Below are 22,656 nucleotides of genomic sequence, written 5' to 3'. Positions count from 1 at the left end.
CGTTCAAACTGTCAACATTCTCTGCTGTGAGTCATGACGTACACCATATGTATTCAATCACTGACCTATACATAACAAGGATGCCTGTTCTCAAGTGACTTGACAAGAAATTTAACGCAACGCCGGCCCATGAGAAAAGAAACCCAACTTCCTAAAAGCGAGGAATTTATTTATTTATTTATTTTTAAATGTGTATTTCTGAAATATTTAACTCCTGCATTTAGACTTCTGTTGTCTATAATACATTTCTATTTATTTTAGTTGAGTTTTAAAACAATAGATCGATAGATAGAGGCTTGGAAATGAAATGTATTTTCTGACCGTTATGAAGTACGAAACGCAGTATACCTGTTTCACAGAGGTATCGCCTGAAAGCCCCCCGCAAGCCGGCCTAAATGTCTTGCTGTCTTTTGGGAACTGGGTTCGGGAGCCAGCTTTGTGCTCTACGTGCTTCAGTGTCTTTCCTAGGAAACAGGAGGGCTTAATTATCATTCAGATCATGCCTGTTTGCTGGCACAGAGAACCCAGGCAATGACAAGGCAGATCCACTCACTAAAGACCAAGGTTGCACTGTGTGTGAAAGTGAATGTGTGTGCGCCCCTGAATGTGATGTGCACTGAATGTAGACCAGGTACATTTGAAATGGCCTACTGTGTGTGTGTGTGAGAGAGAGAGAGAAAGAGAGGGAGGGCATATTTCCTAAACGTCCCAAATCCTTTCGAGAAGCTTTATTTAAATATAGCACCTGATTTGGTTCAGAAATATCCTCCCGCTCCACACACATGCTCACTGTAATTAGTTTGAGTGTAATGAGGTCTGTTCAAGTCGCTTCAGTTTAGCAAAGAGCTTTAAACAAACTACAAACATCATGCGACATAGCTAACATTGATCTGGTCACGCGACGTGTATATTAGAGAGACACTGGTGATCACTAGTGGTACCAGAATTATATTTACCCTACTGGACTGAACCGATCACTGGTTAACAAAAATAATCTCTGCTGTTTCTTGGCAGGACGGCCAAGATCACTGTCTAGCACTACGCTAGCCCAATGAGAGAGGACACACGGATGTGCCTCAGACAAGAAAAATAAAAAATGCTCTGCACAACAGAGCTGTTTCGAAAAAGCTGGTGTGAGGGTAGTGCTGTGTGGGTCGTGTTTGCTTAAGAGTTCTGACATGAGGTTAAATGTCTGTGTATAAGTGGGTGGTACAATGGTACTTATGGTGATACACTGTGTAATTGTGATGAACAACTTGCTCATTTGAGAACATTTTTAGATAATGTTTTGAAGGACTTTAGCCTAGCTTAGCAGAGTTCTGCATGGTACATGTGTGTGTGTTTTTAAACAACTACATCTTGTCCGCAGGTCAAATCATCCTGACATGTATTTTGTATCATGAAAATGTGTTAATATATTGCTGCCATATTGCCCACCCCTATCTCTATGTGTATGCATTGTGTGTCCATAGCTGAGGTTCAGGTAGGTCGGTCTAAGACATTACTTAGAGACAGAAGGGCCACCGGTTAAATTGACTGGCAGGGAGGATCAAACGTTGGAGGGATGGGGGGGGGGGTGGAGAGAGTGAGTACAGAACATTCTGTAAAAACAAAAAAAATATAAATAAATAAAATAAAACCCCAGAGATGAACCCCTGATTGCGACCCCTGCCTCTGCCTTTCTGTCACTGCAGCTGCTGGTGAGTTTGACGCACAGGGAGGAGGAAGGTGGGGGGTGTTTTGTTTGTGGGGTAGAGGGAGGTGGTCGGGTGAAGGTTTTAAAAAAAAGCGCAGGTTCCTGAAGCTCTCTTATTCTTCGTTGCCAGCACTCACACCTCCTGGTCCTCGAACACCTCGAGGAAGAGTGGAGGGAAGAGCTCGGTGGGACACTCCACCTTCATGTGCAGGAAGCGGCTGGCGTGGCAGGCTCCGATCATGCGCAGGTCCGTCACCTTCATCAGCAGCTTGGGCCAGAAGTGGGGAATGTTGTGCTTGCGATAGTTGATGTAGTGTTCAAACGCTAGAAGGTAGGTCTCCTGGCATTTCTCGATCTTCTCCACACATGTCAGGCCCGAGCGGTCTGGAAGATCGGGGAGAGGGAAAAAAACTCAAATCATCAAAACAAGTAACAGCTACTATAATCATTTATTAGACAGCTTTCAAAACGGACACAAGCCTGATGTGTCATCGTATAATCAATTAAAAGTTATTTCATCAACAGAGCAGTCTAGCTTGCCACTAACATTGGTTTTGCATCAAAATTTCTTGTGGTAGGACGAGAGAACAGAATGACAGCACGTCCTGAAGGGTTTTAAATGGGTATTATATAACGTGTCAGACTGCGAATGCGCATCACATTACAGGGCATTTTAAAATCATTTTTGTTTACCCTATGACCCTTTGTTGTATATACAAAAACATCCAAATGACCACTGTTTCTACACTGACTGTCCACTTAACTGTAGTTCTACAATTCCACATCGGCCACAGTGGTCATGACCGATACAGAACAGATGCTTATTAAGTGGTGGATGACTCTCACTAACGCTGTGCTAATTTGCCTCGTACTGGTACGAGTGAATCAGACAGCAGTGTCAAGGCTGGACTGAGAATAGCCCACCAACAAAAAATATCCAGCCAAAACCATCAATCAACAACTACAGTTTCTGACTGTACACCTACAAACTGGACCACACCACCACTGCCGTGTACCGATGCAACACACAGCAAGGCAACCACAATCAGTGCCACTGCAGTACTCCGAATGATCCACCACTCAAATCATACCTTCTCTGGTGTGGTCCTCTCAGGGTTCTGAACGTTGAAGAACAGGGTGAAAGGAGGTCAATGGAGAGCAGCAGATGGACTACACACTTTAATTCTAGAACTACTAAAAGCACCTGATAAAATGGACAATAAGTGTCTATGTCATTTATGGTGGATCGGTGTATACTCTGTATTTATAATTAAACAATAAACAACATTTTAATTTATAGGAAGCGTGATATTCTGATGACCAAGATGATGTCCACTGTAGGGAGACACAGCTAATCTATGGTGTTATCTTTGTAGAGATATTATCAATCACTTATATTAACAACTTCTTGCCAATGGATCTTCATCCATAAAACAAGGCAGATCATCTGAGGAAGGTGTTGTTGCGGTTTCAAAATTACAACCAAGTCTGAATTGTCACATGAAGATCACTCATGCCGCAAGCCATGCATTTTTAGTAACCAACACATTAAATCTGGGCAGAGACACCAAAATATAGGCAATTATCTTAGCAGCCGGATCAGCATTTAAGGCTGAGAACTGACCTGAGCTCATGAGTAGCACGGCCTGCAGCAGGGCCACCTCTGTATCATCCAGATTGAACTGAGCCAGGCTCTTTCCCAGGTCAAAGATGGCGTCTGACACCACTCCTAGCCCTCCGTTCTTTAGCTGCTCTCGTTTCACTGCCATCTCCCCGCTCAGCGTTAGAGTCTCGCTCTCTGGGTCGTACCGCACTGCTGCCCGCAGAGACATGATCTCCATGCAGCAGCCCTTCAGCAGGATGATCTGATCCTCACAAGGCAGCTGTACATGCAAAGACACCATTTTAAATAAATACATCTATAAAACAGATATGATTATCAAATTCAACTAAGGGTCTATGTGATTCCTTTTTTGTCTAACTTCCCGCTTTTTGTGCAATTGGAATTCACAGAAATATTGCGTGGAAATCAAAAATATATAGTGAGGTGTGAGCAATCTTAGATATTCAATTAAGATTTAGTCTCAGAGGTCAATCTCTCACCAAAACCACTAAGCATAAAGACCATAGCTGGTTCTTACCCAGCTGCAGTGTGTGTGCAGAACTGTGTGCAGACAATAACAAAGTCCCTGACATAGGTGGGATGTGTAGTCTACAGGGCAAGAATGTACACACTCGCTGGGGAAGCTGTGCTGCTGTATGCTAAATATGGACAGTATGCCTCATAGCAGTGACTAATATAGCACTCTTCAGACAGACAAACACACAGGCATCCCACCCACTTGCACAGAAATTTCACTGATTCAATACCACAGACAAGCGTTCGTTTGACATTTAGCCACTCTACAACACATACACAAACAGACACAGATTCATTTGCTGCTTTGACACAGATTCAGATCTTCTATCCACTTAGGTGAGTAAAAATAATTCGTGAGGTCTATTTATTAACATTACTGTGCCGTTAAGAATGTGAGTTGGTGGGTTAGAGAATGTGCAGAGCAGTTGGAGCATTTGACAATTATGCCACCAATTACGTTGATAAACTGCACAACACGAACTCACGGGTCTAAACCTGATATTTCATATAAACAGATTAACTACATATTTTCATTGCCAAATATTTTCAGAAATACCATCTACTAATTTAACTCTATGTTGAACAAATCTCTAAGTTAAAAAGAAAAATATAATTTAATAATGTTTATGGCAGTGAGCATTACAATGGTATCCCTTGCTTTATTTGGCAACCCTGGTTCTGGTTCAGCAGGGTGTGTTGCGTCTGTTTTAAACCTCTTAAAAATGAAAACAAATTGTTTGGCCCCCCATCATTAACGGCCAGAGTAGGGATGAAGATTTTTAAGTGGCTTAAAACGCATTTATCTAATAGTACATGCCAAATGCACACATCAGCTTTAACACACCCTGAAGATATATTTTGGAACAGGTAACTATCCAGTCTGCTCTCATTTTTCTCCATAAGAAATGTAACTTATGCAGAAAGTTACTCCAAAGTTAATACTACATGCGCACACAGGTCACCCACCTCTGAAAACATGGGCAGTTTTTTGGCAAAGTCAACGACGCGCGTGATGGCAGGGGTGATGATCTTGGTGAACTCGCTAAAGGCCTCCAGGTCCACCTTGTCCCCATCTGATGTGGGAGCTACTGGGGACTGGCCGATGTCTTCAGGCTAGAAAAAGAGCACAAAGAGACTTTAATAATCTACAGAGCCAAAAAAAAAAACAAAAAACATCAGGACATCATATGACAATATATCACCAGTAAAAACCGTTATACAAACACAGCTCCAGTTTGTATTACTATATAAACAATAAGTCGACAACACTGTATCAAGATCATTCGGATCATTCATTTTTATGGCAAATTCCTCACAAAATAAAGCATTGAGAAACTCTACCTCTCCGCTGTTGATATTGTAAAGCTACTATATATAAAATCATTCACAGTGGTGTAGGTGTGTGGCCCTGGTCCGAGCAGAGCTGGGGCTGTTCAGGGATATTCGGCAGCAAAGCAGTTAGAGCTGACGGATGAGGAGCTCACATGTTCACAATGGCCTCTCTGTTCAGCCTTGGGGAGGACAATAGGCCGACACTGCTCAGGCAGTGCAGAAGCAGAGAACTCAAGACCACAGCTTTCACAACATCATTCACTCACACATTGGGAGGTACACTATGCTCCAGGCTGTTTTCAGCATCCAAGAGACTGCTTTGTAGCTAGTGTGATTTGAAAAGGTAACAGCTTTTGAGACTACGTTCCCAAACCAGAGGTCATCAGAATGTTATAACATGCTTTATGTAGGAAACGTGTGTGAGATGGAGGAGGACACAGTGAAGACTAGGCTTGAGGATACAGGAGAGACTGAGACAGAGGGATTGAGTATGCTGACATTTAGCTACAGCAAAGACAGACAGAAGAACAGAGGTTGCACTGGGTGGAGCTCAAATCAGCCTGTAATATGATTAGAGCCAAGGCTCCAGTGACCACTCCACTGCCAAGTGTGCACTTCAGATGCCTGCCAAAACTACTAACAGATGGGGTAAACCAATGCTGCTGAGCAGCAAAAAAACACTTTCACTTTCAAAAGAGCATAAAAGAATATTAATCTGAAAGGACATCTAATAATAGTCATCTGGACAGTTTCTACCAAACAGAGACACTTTTAAATATGATACATGTCTTTTCTAGCAGCATTAGTTCACTTGTGTTGATGGATGACAGAAATGCTAAGCAAGAAAACTGATTAGAAATTGTGGTTAGATCAGGGCTGCAAAAACAGCTGGACTAAAGAATAAACACAAACAACAAAGCTAAGTTCCACTTTCCTAGGATAATACAGAACATACGGGAATATTGAAAAGCAGCAGAGGACAAGGATACAGAATTTTTGGGGGCATCAAGGACGACTGTCCAGAATGCAGAGCTAAGTACAGAGAGGGGCCGCTATGTTTATGACCTTCAGCATATATCATCAGAGCTGTGTGGCAGGGAACAAGGTAAACATAGTTCACACAGAGAGAGGGAGGGAGAGAGAGGGAGGGAGAGAGAGAGAGAGAGAGAGAGAGAAAGAAATGAGGGAGAGCTATTTAACAAATTAAATTCATGGAAATAAAGTGAGTGGCTTGTACTCATTAATCACAGTTAACAAGTGTCAAGGGGTATATTTTATACTAAATCAGTGTGTTTTGATTTAGAGAAGATATATTGGTTATCAGTGGGTATCGGGATCAAGCTGATTTCATTAAAAAAATTAAATTGGGAAAAAAAAAGTAAAACCTATCCAGTTCAATAAAATGTCCTAGCACATGGTCATACTGTGTGATGTTATGGCAGAGTCATCATAATAATTATTATACAATTGCTTGATTGAACATATTTTAAACAGATCACAATTCTTTCCACAGTTGTTATCTTCTGACTAGGGAAGACAATTCAAATAATCAATTAAGAAAGATTTGAAACTGATTACTGAATTAGGACAAAAGTTTTCCAATCTGTTTCATTATTGTTCTAAATGTCGTAACTTAAGAACAACAAAATACACGTCTAAACTCCACCAAAGGACCGATTAATATTAATTAAAAGTAATTATTAATTGTTAGATTTATATTTTTAATTCCAAGATACAATCCTCGGGTTACGTCAGTCCCGAGTTACGATGTTTCGTGGTTATCACACATCTCCCATTTACTGTATAGAGCCTTGTTTCGACTTAAGTGGTTTTGCGTCGTAAACATCGTAACGTGAACTTCATGTTTGGTGTGCGCGGCGCGGCGGAAGAATACACTGTTACGCGGCTCGGGACTGAAGAGGATAGGTGTTAGGATAAGTGCTTACAGTATGTTATTTACGTACAGTATGTACGTATGTTCCGACTTACACCAAAAACAGGTTTACAACGCGACGTAGGAACGGATCAACGTCGTAGGTCGAGGACCCCCTGTATTATAATATCTATTTTTATAATTTATTAATTAGTGAATCTGTATAGGCATAGGTTTCAGTATCAGAACGTTTATCTGAAAAAGAAGAGTGATCCTATTTATATTATAGACATTCATTCCTAATCCTATTTTAAATGTGTGCTTTTGAAGCACCTCTACAGGGGCCAAGTTAAACTGTGTTTGTAATGTGCTGCAGCAGGCTGTGCAGTGTTTAAATGCAAGTTTTTGTTTGAGAACAGACTTGTGTGATAGTATTGTCACGATACCAAAATGATGACTTTCGATATGATACCTGCCTAAATATCTCGATACCGATATTGAAACAATATAATCACAAAAACCTAAAACATCAAGAGAAGTAATGTACGTTCTCTAAAGCTGAGGGTGGTTGGCAAATACGCTGGTGCTCGTTAAGCGTGAAGCCACATGTGCATTTCACCATTTCTGGGTCCGATCGTGCCTTCGACCCTATGTCAAATTCATAAGACACGTTTACTGTTTGAATAAAGCTGAATGCCTTATTCAATTATGCAATCAGAGTTCAGAAAAAGGAATAAATTCAACATAAAAGGAAGCAAATGTGTCTTGGGCAGCACTTTTTGCACATTAGCTACTCTTTCTGATCTGCGTGAGCTGCCATGCGGACCGACTGTGCTGCTTGTTCTCTGGAGCAGATGAGCCACTTCGAGAGAGCTGTGTCTCCCGGAGCAGAGAAGCCACATAGAGAGCTGTCTCTCCCGCTCACGGTCAGTCCCGGTGTTCTAACGAGTCGTGCTATCGGCGATTCTCTTCTATAAAAAGTAGCTAAGATCGCTGGTGCTAATCATTGAGGGAGAGGAGGCAAAGTGCTGCGGGCACACACCGCCCCCCTGTGGCACTCGTTGGAAATACCTCCTTCTTAAAGTAACGGTACTCATTATATGTGGTACTGTACCATATGGATGAGTGCATGTGCTGCACGGTTTTTAAATAAATGTGAGACAAAGATATGTGGGTTCTCTAATATTCACTGGTGCTCTCCCTCTTTCTTTTTTGTGTCAAATTTCTTTGTTTCTCTCAGAGAGAGAGAAAGAGATAGAGAGAATAAATATGAGAAAGGCAGTGTGCTCTTAGCAGGCTCTTGGCCTTGTTGTTCTTATTCTCTTAATGGTGATGTATATGGACTGTAAAGGTTGTGTGCATGCTAGTGTCTTTTTATAGAATTTCTCAACCGATGAACGAGTAATCAATGTCATTTTTTTAACGGACATCAAATTTTTCATGTCTTCCATTAGTCTACTTCTCCATCATCCTTTGCTCCTTTCCTATACCCCTATATCCTAGTCTCCTCAGGAGAGGGATTAAGATTACAGCCTCTTCTGAGTTCCATCTCTCTTCCGCTTTCCATCTATGACTGTCCATCTGTCACTCAAGCTGCCCCCTGCCCACTCACTGTCCTTCAGTCTCCTGCCGTTCCATTTACTGATTCCTGAAAGTAGGAGTCACTTCTGACACTGTAGACTAATACTGACATTCTGAGCGTGCACAAGTGCAGGATTATCCCTTTTGACAGACAGTCCAATCTTCACACACACACACACACACACACACACACACACAGTCAGAAATACACATATGTACACAAACACATGGATGAGACAACCTGTGACTCAGCCCCCGTCAGACTGGGAAAATCAGCTGTAGAACTGCTCTTAGTCTGCTGAAGTCCTGTGCCACTACGTTGGGGGAACACCTACAGCACATTTTTAACCTGAGTCTGCAATTGGGGAGGGTCCCCACACTGTGGAAAACAGCATGCACCATCCCTACGCCCAAGAATGTGCGGCCCAGTGTTGTTTTGGCACCTTCTTGCACAGTTGTAGCAACAGCTGCAGTGGTTTTTGCCCTTGCTTCTGTAGTTCTAGGAAATTTCACCCATTCACTCTGCTCATTATTCTCTCCCATCCAGCAATATTTTAGAAAAATCACTCTCTTTTTGACACCGTTCTTAAATGTTCACATTCTTCATCATTTAAAGAGTTCTAAAATCTTCTCCCATACTCACACTGTTCTAAACGTTGTTTCCACTAAACGTTTTAGAATCTTCTCTCCATCCACTACACAACCGTATATTTGGAAAAGGTGACTGATACCAGGAATTGTCATAAAAACATTTATAAAAATGGCGGCACGGTGGCGCAGTCACACAGCTCCAGGGGCCTGGAGGATGTGGGTTTGATTCCTGCTCCGGGTGACTGTCTGTGAGGAGTTGGTGTGTTCTCCCTGTGTCCGCGTGGGTTTCCTCCGGGTGCTCTGGTTTCCTCCCACAGTCCAAAAACACACATTGGTAGGTGGATTGGCGACTCAAAAGTGTCCATAGGTGTGAGTGTGTGAGTGAATGTGTGAGTGTGTGTGTTGCCCTGTGAAGGACTGGCGCCCCCTCCAGGGTTTATTCCCTGGAAATGGTGCTAACATAAGTTATACCACAGACCACAGTAATCCCACAGACCTGCTGCTCTCAGCGCTGCAGCAAAACAACCCCCTGTAGGAGGGACTGTGATTCCATTGGCCTCTGATTGGCTAAATAAAGGCAACAACAAATGAGAAGCGTGTTCTCTGTTTAGGAGCCGTGGAGTATCTGACCCTGGGTCCGGCTGAGAGAGAGCTGCGTGTTTCTGTCTCAAACCATCACCACAACAGTGTGACCTCAAAAATACGCAACAAAATGTGTCCCTATCGGTTCAAAATGGAACGCATCTTTTAGTGTCCAAATATAGGACGGTTCTGTATTTTATGGGACAGTTGGCAACACTAGTTTCAGCCCTGACATCCAGCTAATCGTCCAACATGCTAACCAAAACAATAGCATGGCATTGTTTCCCCTGTAGCTCTAAACACTTCTCTGGCATCGCCATAGTAACACAGCAGTCCTATTACACACCGTGACACTAGATGTCCCATGAAACTACAGCACGCCTCAGAACTATGCCCTGCTCTGCAGATGGCTACAACTCATTAATGCAGGCTGACAAACTTCTCAGAATGGTTTTAAAAATAAAATCATAATGTATTCAATTCACAGCTCAGAAATATTGCCTTCCATTTACAGTAGTTTACTTGGTTCAAATTAGAACTGGCACAATCAGAAGGTTTGTTTTGTTGGGTTACTTTGGTCTAGATTTATGTCACACCAGTGGTGTAGTGCAGCGAGATAGATCTCCTCACCAGGAACTTGCGTTTCTGTTTCCAGTGGGAGCCCTGTGCATTAGTATGACGATGAGCATCTGTCACCATTCGGATCAGCTCCCACTCAGAGCTTGTAGGCTCCGGCCGATTCTGTAGAGTCTTCACCATCTCCTCCTTCTTCCTCTTTTCCCTGTTCTCCTCTATCAGGCGTCTCTTCGCAACCCGTTTAGCTTCATCAAGAACAACTACAGAAAGAGAGAGAGAGAGGGAGGGAGAGAAAGAACGAGTATGAGTCAGTGTGTTTAAAGGTAAATGGGTTAAGAGGCTGCGCTGAATCAAGGCACTTGCCTCAGAGAAAACACAATGACCAAAAGGGGCAGAACAGGACAGAGTTCTGGGAGTAAAATGGAGGATAAAAATATCTGAGTGGATGGCAGCACACGTCACTGAACAGTCTCAGCTGTGAACTGAGGGGGTCTGATAAAGTTCAAAATACTAACGATAAAAGCAACTGCCTTTAAAAAAAAAAAAAAAAGACAGGAGTGTGGAAGAGAAAGAATAAGAGTGAGTGAGCACTGGAGAGTAATCAAAAAAGCATAGGAACACGAGAGCTGCATAAAGAATTGCTAGAGGCCCGGGGGGAAAAAAGAAAGTGTGCTGTGTGAGTGCAACATGTGGGCTTCAGGTCGAGGCCATATGGCTGTCTGCACGCTGACCCTCCACCAGCACCACAGACAGCCTGAGATTCATTTACTCTGGCTGTCAGCACATGCATGTGTGTGTGTGTGTGTATACACTGTAAAGGCAAGAAAGCCCTAAAAACTGGAATAACCTTCAATGTCAAGAACAAAAATATGACTTTGTGAAGTGTTATTATTGTTTTCCTCCATTCAGGTTACTTTTTTTTTTCCAAAAGTGAAAATTAACACATTTTATGAAGTTCACATAATGACTGAGGCATCTCTCGCCATGTGGCATGAACAATAAAGCCTATTATTCCAATTAATTAAATTCAGCAAATAAACAGCCATTATGCAATAAAATGTGTTCTCTCTTTTATTAGATTATGTACTTATTTCCATTTAGAAAACCAACAGAAAATGAATCGGACCAATCAGATCTGTACACTACTTATGAGACATGTGAAAGACCCACATCCTGACAGTGTTTAAAACATATGGGTCTTAACTCAATTTGTCACAAATTAACATTGAACCCTTAATTTTCACATTTCAAACTTTTGTCTGGAAGCTTCCACAATTTAGCTGTTACTTGTAACAAATAAAGTCCTCTAGACTGAGTTTAAGAAAGAGCATCACCAAAGGCTTATGACGGGTCGAGGTTAACCACTTTCTGCCAAACTCTGTGGAAGATTGCTGAGAATTAATGTCTTTCACTATCTAAAGTTCATCATCTCATTATAATATTCAAGACGTTGGGAAATCCCAATGCATGTAACCTTTTCGCAGCAGTGAACACACAAACACACTAGGGGCAGTAAACACACACCCAGCGTGGTGGGCATTCACCCCCGTCACCCTGTCAGGTCATGGCTGGTCCCAGATCCAAGTGATCAAGGTCAATAAAGCTTCAAGTGAATGAACAAGTTACAGACTTCAATTTTTAAGATGCTATTTTGGAAATTGTATTTTTATATATCATGCTCTAGTGCAGATCCAATTACAATGGTAAGCAAACGATTTATGAGGAGATATGGTCGAGTACTCTTATCAGTAACTTATAGCAGTGGCACTGACATATGGAAAGGGAAACCAGGACTATGACGTGGCGGGGTGAGTAATCCACTCTGCTATTAGATAATAAACCACTGAGTGCAAGGAAACGACATATGAATCAAGCACATTTTATTGGTTTTGAAACTTCTGAATTCTACTCTCACAGAGATTAATAAGACCACTACAGGAAAAAAAATCAAGTGATTGAAACACAGAGAAGGAAACTCACGATCCATGGCCATGCCCACAGCAATGCACTTCTTGAAGCGACAGAGCTGGCACTGGTTGCGGGTGATTTTGTCAATGATGCAACAGCCATCATATTTGCAGGAATAGGCAGGGTGCAGGTTCTTCTGAATGGTGCGCCGGAAAAATCCCTAAAAGATAGACAGCACACAGAGAGAGAGAGATAGAGAGAGAGAGAGAGAGAGAGAGAGAGAGAGAGAGACATGAATTAGTCACAGTATCTGTCACTTTCCATTAAAAGTGACAGTTTTGTCTTGGCTCTCACATATAAAAATGTACTTTCACAGGTTCAGTGATCTGCCTGCTTCCTGAGGTTGGTGAGGTTATTCAGAGAAGAGCAGGATTACTGCTGTCACCCTGTGTCTGTCTGTGTGTATGCACACAAACAAGAACATCAGATGGAAGTGGGAAATGTCAGAGTTGATCGGATGACAGCAGAATGACAACTCAGTGTTTCGATGGGAAGAGTGAACTATGTATAATTATATATATATATATGACACTATATATTCTGACACTTGCACCCGGACTAAGGGGAAAATTGTTTAAAAAAAATATATAATAATAAATAAAATAAAATTCCACACAATCACTCTACACCCAGTAAGAAAAGGGTGTTTATTTTGAAAGAAAGAGGATTTACCACTACACCAACCCATGGAGCTTCATAAGCTTTAGATATAGTCTACCACCATACTAAAACACACTGCTATACCGAACGATTGTTTGAAGTGTTGAGCCAAAAACCAGGGTTGAATTTCTCCTGGTCCCGCATGACTGAGTCTCCTTAGGATGTGCATGCACCACTGAACCTCCGAGCAAGACAACAAGCTATGAATTCCAAAGAGAGGTTACAGTTCACCTGTATTTACTGAAACCTGACTCAGGAGCTCAATGAGGATGGTAACTAGGTTTCGATCTGTCGCTGACCTTGAGTCAAATGCACAACTGTAAAAGACAGGAGAGTGTTCCCCGTGTTTCTCTCTATACTCACTCCGAGGGCCAGCGGTCAAATTAACAACTGTGCGTGTCTGTGTTTCGGCACCCACGGGTGGGGTTTTTCTACCTTGCAGCCCTCACAGGTGATGCAGCGGTAGTGGTAGCCCGTGGCTTTGTCTCCACACACCACACACGGCTCATCCTTCTCTAGATAACTGGGGATGTACCCTACAACACAGAGAACAGAGAAGAGCTTATTAAAAAAATGCACATTTATAAAGAGCATGTGGATTAACAAGTCAGACACATAAAAGCACTTCTCACTCTAAAACACATACTGAGAACCCTGCCATAAGACAAATCACATGCTGGTCATAATGCGCAGATTTCTGTGTAGAAAACATTCCAAGCAATAAAACCAAAGCAGTAAAATCACAGGCTTCTCTTTCAGTTTACTACAAAGCAAGAGCAGCTGTAGTAGACGAGCTGTTGAAACACACATGGCACTTTCAGCTAAGAGTGAACAGGAAGCTGTTTACATTAAACTCCTTACACAAATCTTGTGCCTTCTTCTTCTCATTTGAAAAGAGGGGAATCCACATTCATATGGTCCCGTTTTTTACTGTTTGCCTATAAAGTGTCAGAAAAGCCCTACGTTTTGAGTGCAGAGAGAGAGAGTATGATAGGGATGGCACGATACCACTTTTTTAGGTCCGATACCGATACCGATATTTTAAATTTGCGTATGTGCCGATATCGATACTAATCCGATTTTTTGAAAAATTAATTGCTTTAAAAAAAATGTTTTCCAGCAGCGTTTGTTGATGCGAAAGAGTTTTCTTCTTAGCATTCGAGGCCTTGATAAATACCGTGTACTCCTTTCTGTGGTGTTTCTGTAAGTGTTTAATGATGTTTGCGGTGTTAAAGTTCCCAACACTGCTACCACCTCGTGAGACAGTAACATTACACAAATTACACTCGGCGGTCTTGCTGTTTTCTTCGTTGACTGTGAAGTAACTCCACACTGCTGACATGTTTACAGGCCTTTCACAACAATCGCTCCATCACGTGATGCCTGCCGGTCCTATGCGAAAGTGCTGCATTGGCTTATGGCATGTTTTGTTCCTTTCCGATATCTGATCCAGCAATTTAGGCCAGAATCGGTACCAATAGTATCCCTAGTGTATGAGTCAGCGTGGTTAAAAGGTATATGGGTTAAGAGCTGCACTGAATCAAGGCACTTGCCTCAGAGGGTATCCATCAAACATTTTTGAAAGTGCAGCAGAAATAAATGTAAAATGAGTCCTGTTTCTATTTGCTGCATTTTTGCTAATAGACTTCAGATGACATAGGCTCCTGTGATCAGGGACGGTATCAAACAAGGGAACATGGACAGATCTGAGGGGGACATTGCTTTGATCGGAATTGATTTTACAACTCTAGATTTAAAAAAAAAAAGTAGTTTATATCAAAAGCTTGATTTGTTTGGTCTTGTTTTACATATAGAACTTATTCATAATGTTTTGAGTGGAAAGTCTTTCATGCATTTGCAGTCTTACTTTTTTATGGGCCTTTTCCATTTAGGTTTTTTTATTATGTGCATTTTCAGAGATAGAGAGAGAGAGAGAGAGAGAGAGAGAGAGAGAGAGAGGAGAGAGAGAAGAAAGAGAGAGGAGAGAGAGAGAGAGAGAGAAGAGAGAGAGAGAGAGAGAGAGAGAGAGAGAGAAAGAGAGAAGAGAGGAGAGAGAGAAGAAAGAGAGAGAGGTGAGAGAGAGAGAGAGAGAGAGAGAGAGAGAGAGAGAGGAGAGAGAGAAGAAAGAGAGAGGAGAGAGAGAGAGAGAAGAAAGAGAGAGGAGAGAGAGAGAGAGAGAAGAAAGAGAGAGTGGAGAGAGAGAGAGAGGAGAGAGAGAGAGAGAGAGAGAGAGAGAGAGAGAGAGAAGAGAGAGAGAGGAGAGAGAGAGAGAGAGAGGAGAGAGAGAAGAAAGAGAGAGGAGAGAGAGAGAGAGAGAGAGAGAGAGGAGAGAGAGAGAGGAGAGAGAGAGAGAGAGAGAGAGAGAGAGAGAGAGGAGAGAGAGAGAGAGGAGAGAGAGAGAGAGAGAGAGAGAGGAGAGAGAGAGAGAGAGAGAGAGAGAAATATCTTAAGCCAAAAACAGCACGCAAGCTCATGCCTCTCTTTCTCTATTTGTTCTCTATATGCAAGTCAAATGGCATGGAAAAGACAATCTATACTTTTTCCATACTACAGTCTCCAACACTAAACTAACAGTCAGAGGAAATGGCCTATTGACCGCCATTCCTAAAATATATAGCCAGCAGGGTCTGGGGAGAGGGCACTGAAGTACACACGCTGAGCACAGCTCTACAGTACACGGCTGGACAACACACTGCCATTCTGCCTGGGCCATAATGAGTGTTTTCTCTATTCTGATACAGTACGTTCAGGACTTTAAAAGCCCCTCAGAGACACAGAAGAGGCCAGAATCAGGAGAGAGAGGCCTGCTCTGTAACCCACTGGTGACTGCATGGGTCAGGAGAGAAAATCAATAGAACTGTAGGCAGGGAAGTTATAAATGCAACACCATTACTGTAGCTACAGCAACTGCCTGCAGACTTAGATATGCATTTCGGGCAGTTAAGCCATACACTGTATTTTAATAATAAATAAAAATAGTTCAGTCCTGGAAGGGGGTTCAAGTTTCCTCTCACAATTCAGTTTATCCAAAACGTATTCAATGATGTTGACATCATAGCGGCAGTGTTTTTGGAGAATACGCTGCAGGCTGTGGTTCCACAAGGTGCATCTCAGTTCAGGGGCTGCATTTTGGTTTGGCCTTCAAAGAACACTCAACAGACTTCGAAGGACAGACCTTAGTAGACCGCGTCCTTCGAAGTCTGTTGGGTGTCCTTTGAAGGCCAAACCAAAATGGGACAGTCTACTCTACGACGGACTTCCTGTTTGACTTCTGTTACTGTCACTAAACGCAGCCCCTGTTCGCTCCTGAAGCTGAAACTTTCTTTTTATATTTTTAAGTTTATTACAGCTGGAGAAGAAAGTTTTATTACAGTGATTGGGAAAAAGGAAAGGCTTCAACCTCGACAGCTTTCTGATATGAACAGAGCTCAACAGCACTCAACACCAATGAGCCGAAGGGTTCATTCATAGATAAACACTACATTTCCCACGATTTCTTCCAGCGCTTGTATTTAAAATATGACCCAAGCAGGAGTTTGGTGGCCTCTTGGCAGATTGCTGGTGTCGCTTGAGCTCCTCCTAGCATTCACTCACCATTTCTAACCTCCCTGAGCTTCCCTCCCTTTGTCTTTCTCTCTCTTTTCCTCCAAACGCTCACCCCGACCCACACTCTCGGTCAGGCTGTGCATTCCTCCATGCAGGATGAAAGAAAGAAAGCAAGGGATTTATTTCAGTGGCTGACAGGTGTGTTGTAGGTTCCCACTCCTCCTGCATGTGGGTGATAAATATCCAGCCAAAAACAAACAGACAGGCAGGAATAATCTTCTGTGGCTTCTGTGCACTGCTCCACAGCAGTCAGAACTCAGGCCTCCTCGAACCTGTTAAGGTCCTTTCTCTGCTGTCCCGCTGTGAATGGATTCAAGGTATGGAGCTGGCAGAAGAAACCGGAGCCTGGAAAAGAGATCTGCGGAGCTTGCCAAAACTTTGGGATTGGGGGGGACAAGGCTTGAGAATAAGCCTCTGGGACAGGGCTGATGGGAAAGGAATGACATCCTCTACAAGCTACCCAAGAGCTCTTCAAAAAATGGAGAGGGTCCAGAGCCCAGGGCAGCACTGTTTGTAAAGTTATCCAAAAACCAACACTACAGGTCATTAGCAGAATGTATATATTCTACAGAAGAACTCCAGGGATATTTAAGGGGAAGGATCACTCTGTAGTTGTTCAGAACAAAGCAGGAAATGTGCTTTGACCTCCAGAGATGAGTTTAAACAGTGTGTTTCACGTCAATGCTAAAACTTCTTAAGTAAAACAAGTAAAAGTAGTACACGTGTGTTGAGCGTTACTGCCTTAGCCTTGTCTGCAATAACAGTGAAACTGAGAGAAAGGAGTAAGCTACTGAGGATATTTTAGAGCAGTTTGAATTTGCATTGTATTAATTACTTTGTAAAATGCTCATTTGGCACAACTCTTACACAAAAGGAATTGTTTCCCAAGTAAATATCAGTGCTTAAGTTAACTCCACAGAGATGGATGTAAAATGTAGAATCAAAGAATTAAGCATAACGTAAGCCAATATTACGGGGCTGTGTTTTCTATGAGAATACACGTACTGGGTAAGACTGGTATTGGCCTGATCCCCTCATCATAAAAGTAATTGAAAAAATATTATATATATATTCCAACATAGACCTTATGATTTTTATATATTGAGAAAAAGTATATATATTTATAAATGGCAGGTAATCTAATATGCTACAGTAGGATAATGGCCTGTTTCAGAGCCATGTTCTCTTTAGAAACAGTGCTGATACACTGCACCTCCCATAATGGCGTTCCGTATAGCATCATCATACCAGAAGCTACTATACAAGCGAATGGGAGAGAATGCTTACCAGACATGCTCTTCACCGAACACTGACTGTTCTTCCTCTTCCTTTTCGGGCCATCGAGCCACCTGTGTACATGAGAGGGAGAGAGAGAGAGAGAGAGAGAGAGAGAGAGAGCTGTGAAGACAATATGATGCAAGTACAGCAACATCTAAGTGCACAAGGACTTTAAAGCCCAGTGTGGCTCAGGGCAACACATAATTCGTGCAGACTCCTACAGCACTGGCCCCAACTCTCAACTCTCCTCCCCTCAGGCCTGAGTGCTCAGCTAACATGACAACCCTGCCATTTCAATCCACAGGAGGAAGAGAGACATGGAAACAAAAGCTGAAAAGAAGGAAAAAGAAGTACAGATTCAAAGCCAGCAGCAGCTTCCAATAGTACATCAGTAATAGCTACCAGGCTAAAGGGGCTAGCTTACTGCACCGTGCACAGGGAGCCAGGGAGCAGATTACATAACACAGGCAGCACCAATAACGCAGCCAAAACGGTTAGCGCTCAGTGCTAGTCTCTCTACGCTCCTCCAGAGACTCCTCCACTCGGAATATCTGCTCTGGCAGCATTGACACGAACGCTAACCGGGGCGCCTATGCATGAACGACAGCTTTTCAAGCAAGCCTGAAATAAAGAGCACCATGTGTTAACACATAAACAAGGACACTGTGGGGAGCCCGATGAACGTGATGCAAGAACATGATCTCTCCCTCTTTAATCACTTGATGAGTTACATCTGATGAAACCCCATTCCACTCTAATAAGCATTATGCTCCTTTTTAAGGATAACGCGCCAGTCTGTTCTCTCCACACCTTATTGAATCTTTGCCGAATTTAATATCATCTAATTGCTACGAGGATAGAAAACAAGGAGCATGTGATGTGCTCCATGAAACAAACACACTCACACAAAATGCCATCTTTGTTCCAAGAGGCGATGGGTCTCTGATTGGAAAATAACAACCAAAAGCTGCAGTCTAAACCTGATCTTAGTTGATGACTAAATTTACAGATTTAACTATTGCTTCTACACGTTTCTACTGGAAAGCTATTCGTATGTCTTTCAGTAAGCCTGAATATGAATTTGCAAGGACACCAGAGCCTCTCTATCTCTCTCACTCCCTCCACCAGTGCAAGGTAAATGTCACTCTTAAGCCCTGCTGTCTCCAGCACAATCTCTATGATTTGCTGTCGCCTGCGGCTTCACCAATATATCTGTCAGTCATCTCAGAGCCATTTCTGCCCACAAAAGCTTGTCCACATCAGCAGTGTCACACCCCACAACAGACAAAAAAAAAAAATCTCACACATGCACACACACATCTAACCCTGGAACAGCAGGAGCTCTCTAAGGACGCCTGTCCTGCCATGGCCCGACAGCCTTAAGGCGGATTTCACATTTTAGATTGGCATCAGAGAGGACATGGGATGGGGATTTTAAGCGCTGGAGGTGATGAACACTAACCACATTACTTTAAATAAACAACCTTTATTTCAATTTCCAAAGGTCTCCTTATGGAAGCCTAGTATTGTTAGTATCTTGTCAAACACCTTTATAAACTTTAGAGTAAGTTAAATGAACTGGGCTGCAGATGGACTTACTACATCCATACGATGACTGAAAGCATCAAGAACAAATCTGGGGCCAAACATTTGAAGAGAGATTTGCAAAATTATGACTTGCGTGTGTGACGTTACACATGACAATACTGTGATAACGTACACTCCTACTGCCTCCCAGCTCTAGGGTTGTTAGTATATTGTGCAACATTACCAACCTTACATAAAGAGGAAAAAGAGAGAGTTACAGAGACGAAGACAGAGTGTGAGAGACAGCTGGAGGCTATATTTGGGGTTCCTCCAACTTGATCGATTCAAGTAGAAGACTTCAGAAGACAGACTAGTCAAAACAGGAAAAAAAGTATGAAGGGAGAAATAGGCTCCCACTTAGTTCTCCCTGAAAACATCAATTATTTCTCATCCAAATGGAAAGGCTACATGACTTTGCCATTAGCAGGGAGAGCCCTGAGTGAGCTAACATCACACAGGATCATCTGCAGTTCTCGCTGCGACAGTGAGCCAAGCACTCTACTCAAAGTAGCATTTTGTACCAAAAAATGGGGCTATCTGTTTTGGAACACTATAGAAATAACACAGCATTACTCATGAAATACTCATCCGCGGTGCGGCTTACATGAAATTTTAAATGTTCTGACACCAACAAGCTTCTTGATCAAAGTCGCCTTGCACGGCACAGCTTCTCTGCAGAAGAACTGTCGAACATCAAACACTTCCCTCAGACAAGCCATCAGCGCTATAGTGAAAACCACTTCAAACTCTCCAACTCCAGAGCAGCCACACAAAACCCAGTCCATGGAAAACAGGTGTGTGTGTGTGTGTGTGTTCAGTCTTACCTTATGACGCAGTGGGAATGCAGAATGTGCATGGCTGTAGTAAAGCACTCTCACAGAGTTCAGACTGTGCTGCCTGGCCAATGCTGCGATACAAAACAACTTCACTTCCACATCAACTGAGCTCACTGCAAACACTGTCAGTGGCTGATGCCGTCTACTCACACATGCACTCCCTCCTCTTGCATAAACGCGCTCTCTCTCTCTCTCTCCAACTCTCTTTTATTTTTTAGCACCCCCGTTCACTTTCCCTCTCTCTCTCCCTCTCTCTACGTGAACCCCCTGTGACTGTCTTGTACGCTATTTTCTGAGAATTCCGGCCGTAAAACTGTCATGTCCGATGTCTGTCAAAAAAAACTCTTCGAATCCCCGGTGAATTCTCAGCTGCTATTTTCCAAGAAATCCCCTCGCTTCCTCTCTCATCTCTATCTCTATCTCTGTCTCTCTCTCTCTTTCTGTGTGTGTTTGTTGCAGTAATCCTGCTTCAGGACAGAGATTGGGTGATTGGGGGAGAGAGGTGGGATTAACGATGGTAGAGTGAAGCTGGATGAGGGGCATAAATAAACACAGTGACTCAGGCACCCCTAGCTATTTTATCTCTCCTTCACGCTATAAAAATAAATACAGGATTTCAGTGCATAGGAAAGCACTGCACGTTTCTTTTAAAATAGATTTACAGCCAGCATTTTTCTCCTCTGATGCTGGCTGAGAAAATTCATTAATTTCTTTGTTAAAACACTTGTATACAGAGTGATTGGTATCGCACGTGCACTGTATGATGATACGTCTAGGTCAGACAGTAACGTATTTGTTTACAAATTCGCTCTGCCAACTTTTGTGCTGGATAAATCAACAAGCAGCAAACTGACAAAAGCAATAAAGCAGGAGGGTTCCACTGAGGGCTAGGGTCATGGAGGAGTTGGACTGACTATATATAGACGATATACTGGTTGGAACATGCAGCCACTAGTGTTTTGAATGGACAACGGTGATGAAAACTGGAAACATAATTCTGAATTATTTATGCTGCCACATCTGAGCTCGTTTTCAACGCACATAACTTCAAGGGAATCAAAAACTCTAATAAACACGTCAAAAGCGTGCACACTGTGGTCCTCAGCTATTCAGGGGTGTAATGATTTGAGTGACAGCAGAGCTGAAGGCAATCAGTGTGTGTTGTTCTGATGCTGAAGCGTGTGATAGAGCTGTTCTTGAACTATCTCAGTTTGTTTCCTGCTTCTAAACCCCAGTTTGTTGTATCTGCTATTGCGTATACTGTTCAGATCTCTATTAAATTTACTCACTCTCACTCCCTCTCTCTCTCTCTCTCTGGAGGTTTTATGAGGGGAAGCTTATTTTAGCCCCAGTCTAAATGCGCTGGCACACTCTTGCCACCACGTGCTCTTTCTGTTCTGGGAGAACACGATAGATAGAACAGCGAGTGAGTGAAAGTGAGAGAGAGAGCCAGCGAGAGAATAATAGAGTGAGAGTCTGTGTGCATGTATGTGTAATTTAAGATATAGCAATACTAGGACAACCAACAAATACCTTCAGCTTGCTGCCACCAGTAGAGGCCACTCACCCACTGCCAGTCAACCACACCGTTTGACAATCTTTCTAATAAACAACTTAATTTGTCTGCGCTGTTATTTTTCTCAGATCCTCAGCAATGTCAGTAAATTAGCCGCTATTACCAGATTATCCATAGATTAGGTTTCTTAACAGGAAATTATCATTTCAACATCAGCCACACACCAGTTGCAGTGTTTTTACCACTTCCCATGCAGCAAGAACTGTGATGAAGATCTGGGTGTTTAAAAAATAGAATAAAATATCAAAACCCCACCAAACAGAACAGGTTTATATCAGTTGTTTCACTACTAAGCTATAGATAAGCAAACCAAATGAAAACGTGCAGTATACTCTCAGCAATGAGCCATAAATGAGGTGATGCACTGCCCTGCAAGCTGATTCATTTGAGTGATTCATTTATGGATAAACAAGGAATATGTTTTTCTCAGGAGGACCTGAAACAACGAGACGTATATCTATACAGATCTGGAATCCATGGATAAACTACTGAAAAGAAGTGATGAACAGATTCAGATACTCCTCCATCTGTGGACAATTTCATAAAGCCAGCTGATCTACCAACCTGTGATAATAAACCAGAGCACCTGCAGGAAACCCACACAGACACAGGGAGAACTCAGACAATGACCCGAGGCAAAGATGGAACCCAGGTCCCCAAAAACCACAGAGAGCTGTGTGAAGTGACACCACCTGCGTCCAAAAACATGACTACAACATCTATTTTAACATGTATACAATGCATTTAATTTGGGGTTTCTCGTAGTTTAGTAAT

At 42.5% G+C, this 22,656-nt stretch overlaps 1 protein-coding gene across 2 annotated transcripts in view; it reads right to left on the bottom strand.

Moving 5' to 3' along the window:
- Positions 1 to 1,548: 1,548 nt before the first annotated feature.
- thrab (thyroid hormone receptor alpha b) overlaps positions 1,549 to 22,656 on the bottom strand; it is a 126,525-nt gene continuing 105,417 nt past the window's right edge. The window contains exons 1-8 of one of the 2 annotated variants that reach the window (XM_066662905.1): positions 20,295 to 20,416; positions 17,893 to 17,954; positions 13,435 to 13,535; positions 12,352 to 12,499; positions 10,426 to 10,631; positions 4,803 to 4,949; positions 3,321 to 3,579; positions 1,549 to 2,080 (exon numbers count right to left, since the gene is read on the bottom strand). In XM_066662905.1, the coding sequence (XP_066519002.1) occupies positions 1,830 to 2,080; positions 3,321 to 3,579; positions 4,803 to 4,949; positions 10,426 to 10,631; positions 12,352 to 12,499; positions 13,435 to 13,535; positions 17,893 to 17,954; positions 20,295 to 20,326 (1,206 nt within the window). In that variant the 5' untranslated portion in view covers positions 20,327 to 20,416 and the 3' untranslated portion in view covers positions 1,549 to 1,829. Of the gene's footprint in view, positions 2,081 to 3,320; positions 3,580 to 4,802; positions 4,950 to 10,425; positions 10,632 to 12,351; positions 12,500 to 13,434; positions 13,536 to 17,892; positions 17,955 to 20,294; positions 20,417 to 22,656 lie in introns of those variants that run through there. The other variant, XM_066662904.1, reaches the window with a different exon arrangement.

The sequence above is a fragment of the Hoplias malabaricus genome, chromosome 3 (genome assembly GCF_029633855.1).
Source record: "Hoplias malabaricus isolate fHopMal1 chromosome 3, fHopMal1.hap1, whole genome shotgun sequence".
Classification (NCBI taxonomy): Eukaryota; Metazoa; Chordata; class Actinopteri; order Characiformes; family Erythrinidae; genus Hoplias; species Hoplias malabaricus.
This window is presented reverse-complemented; position numbering and strand designations above follow the sequence as displayed.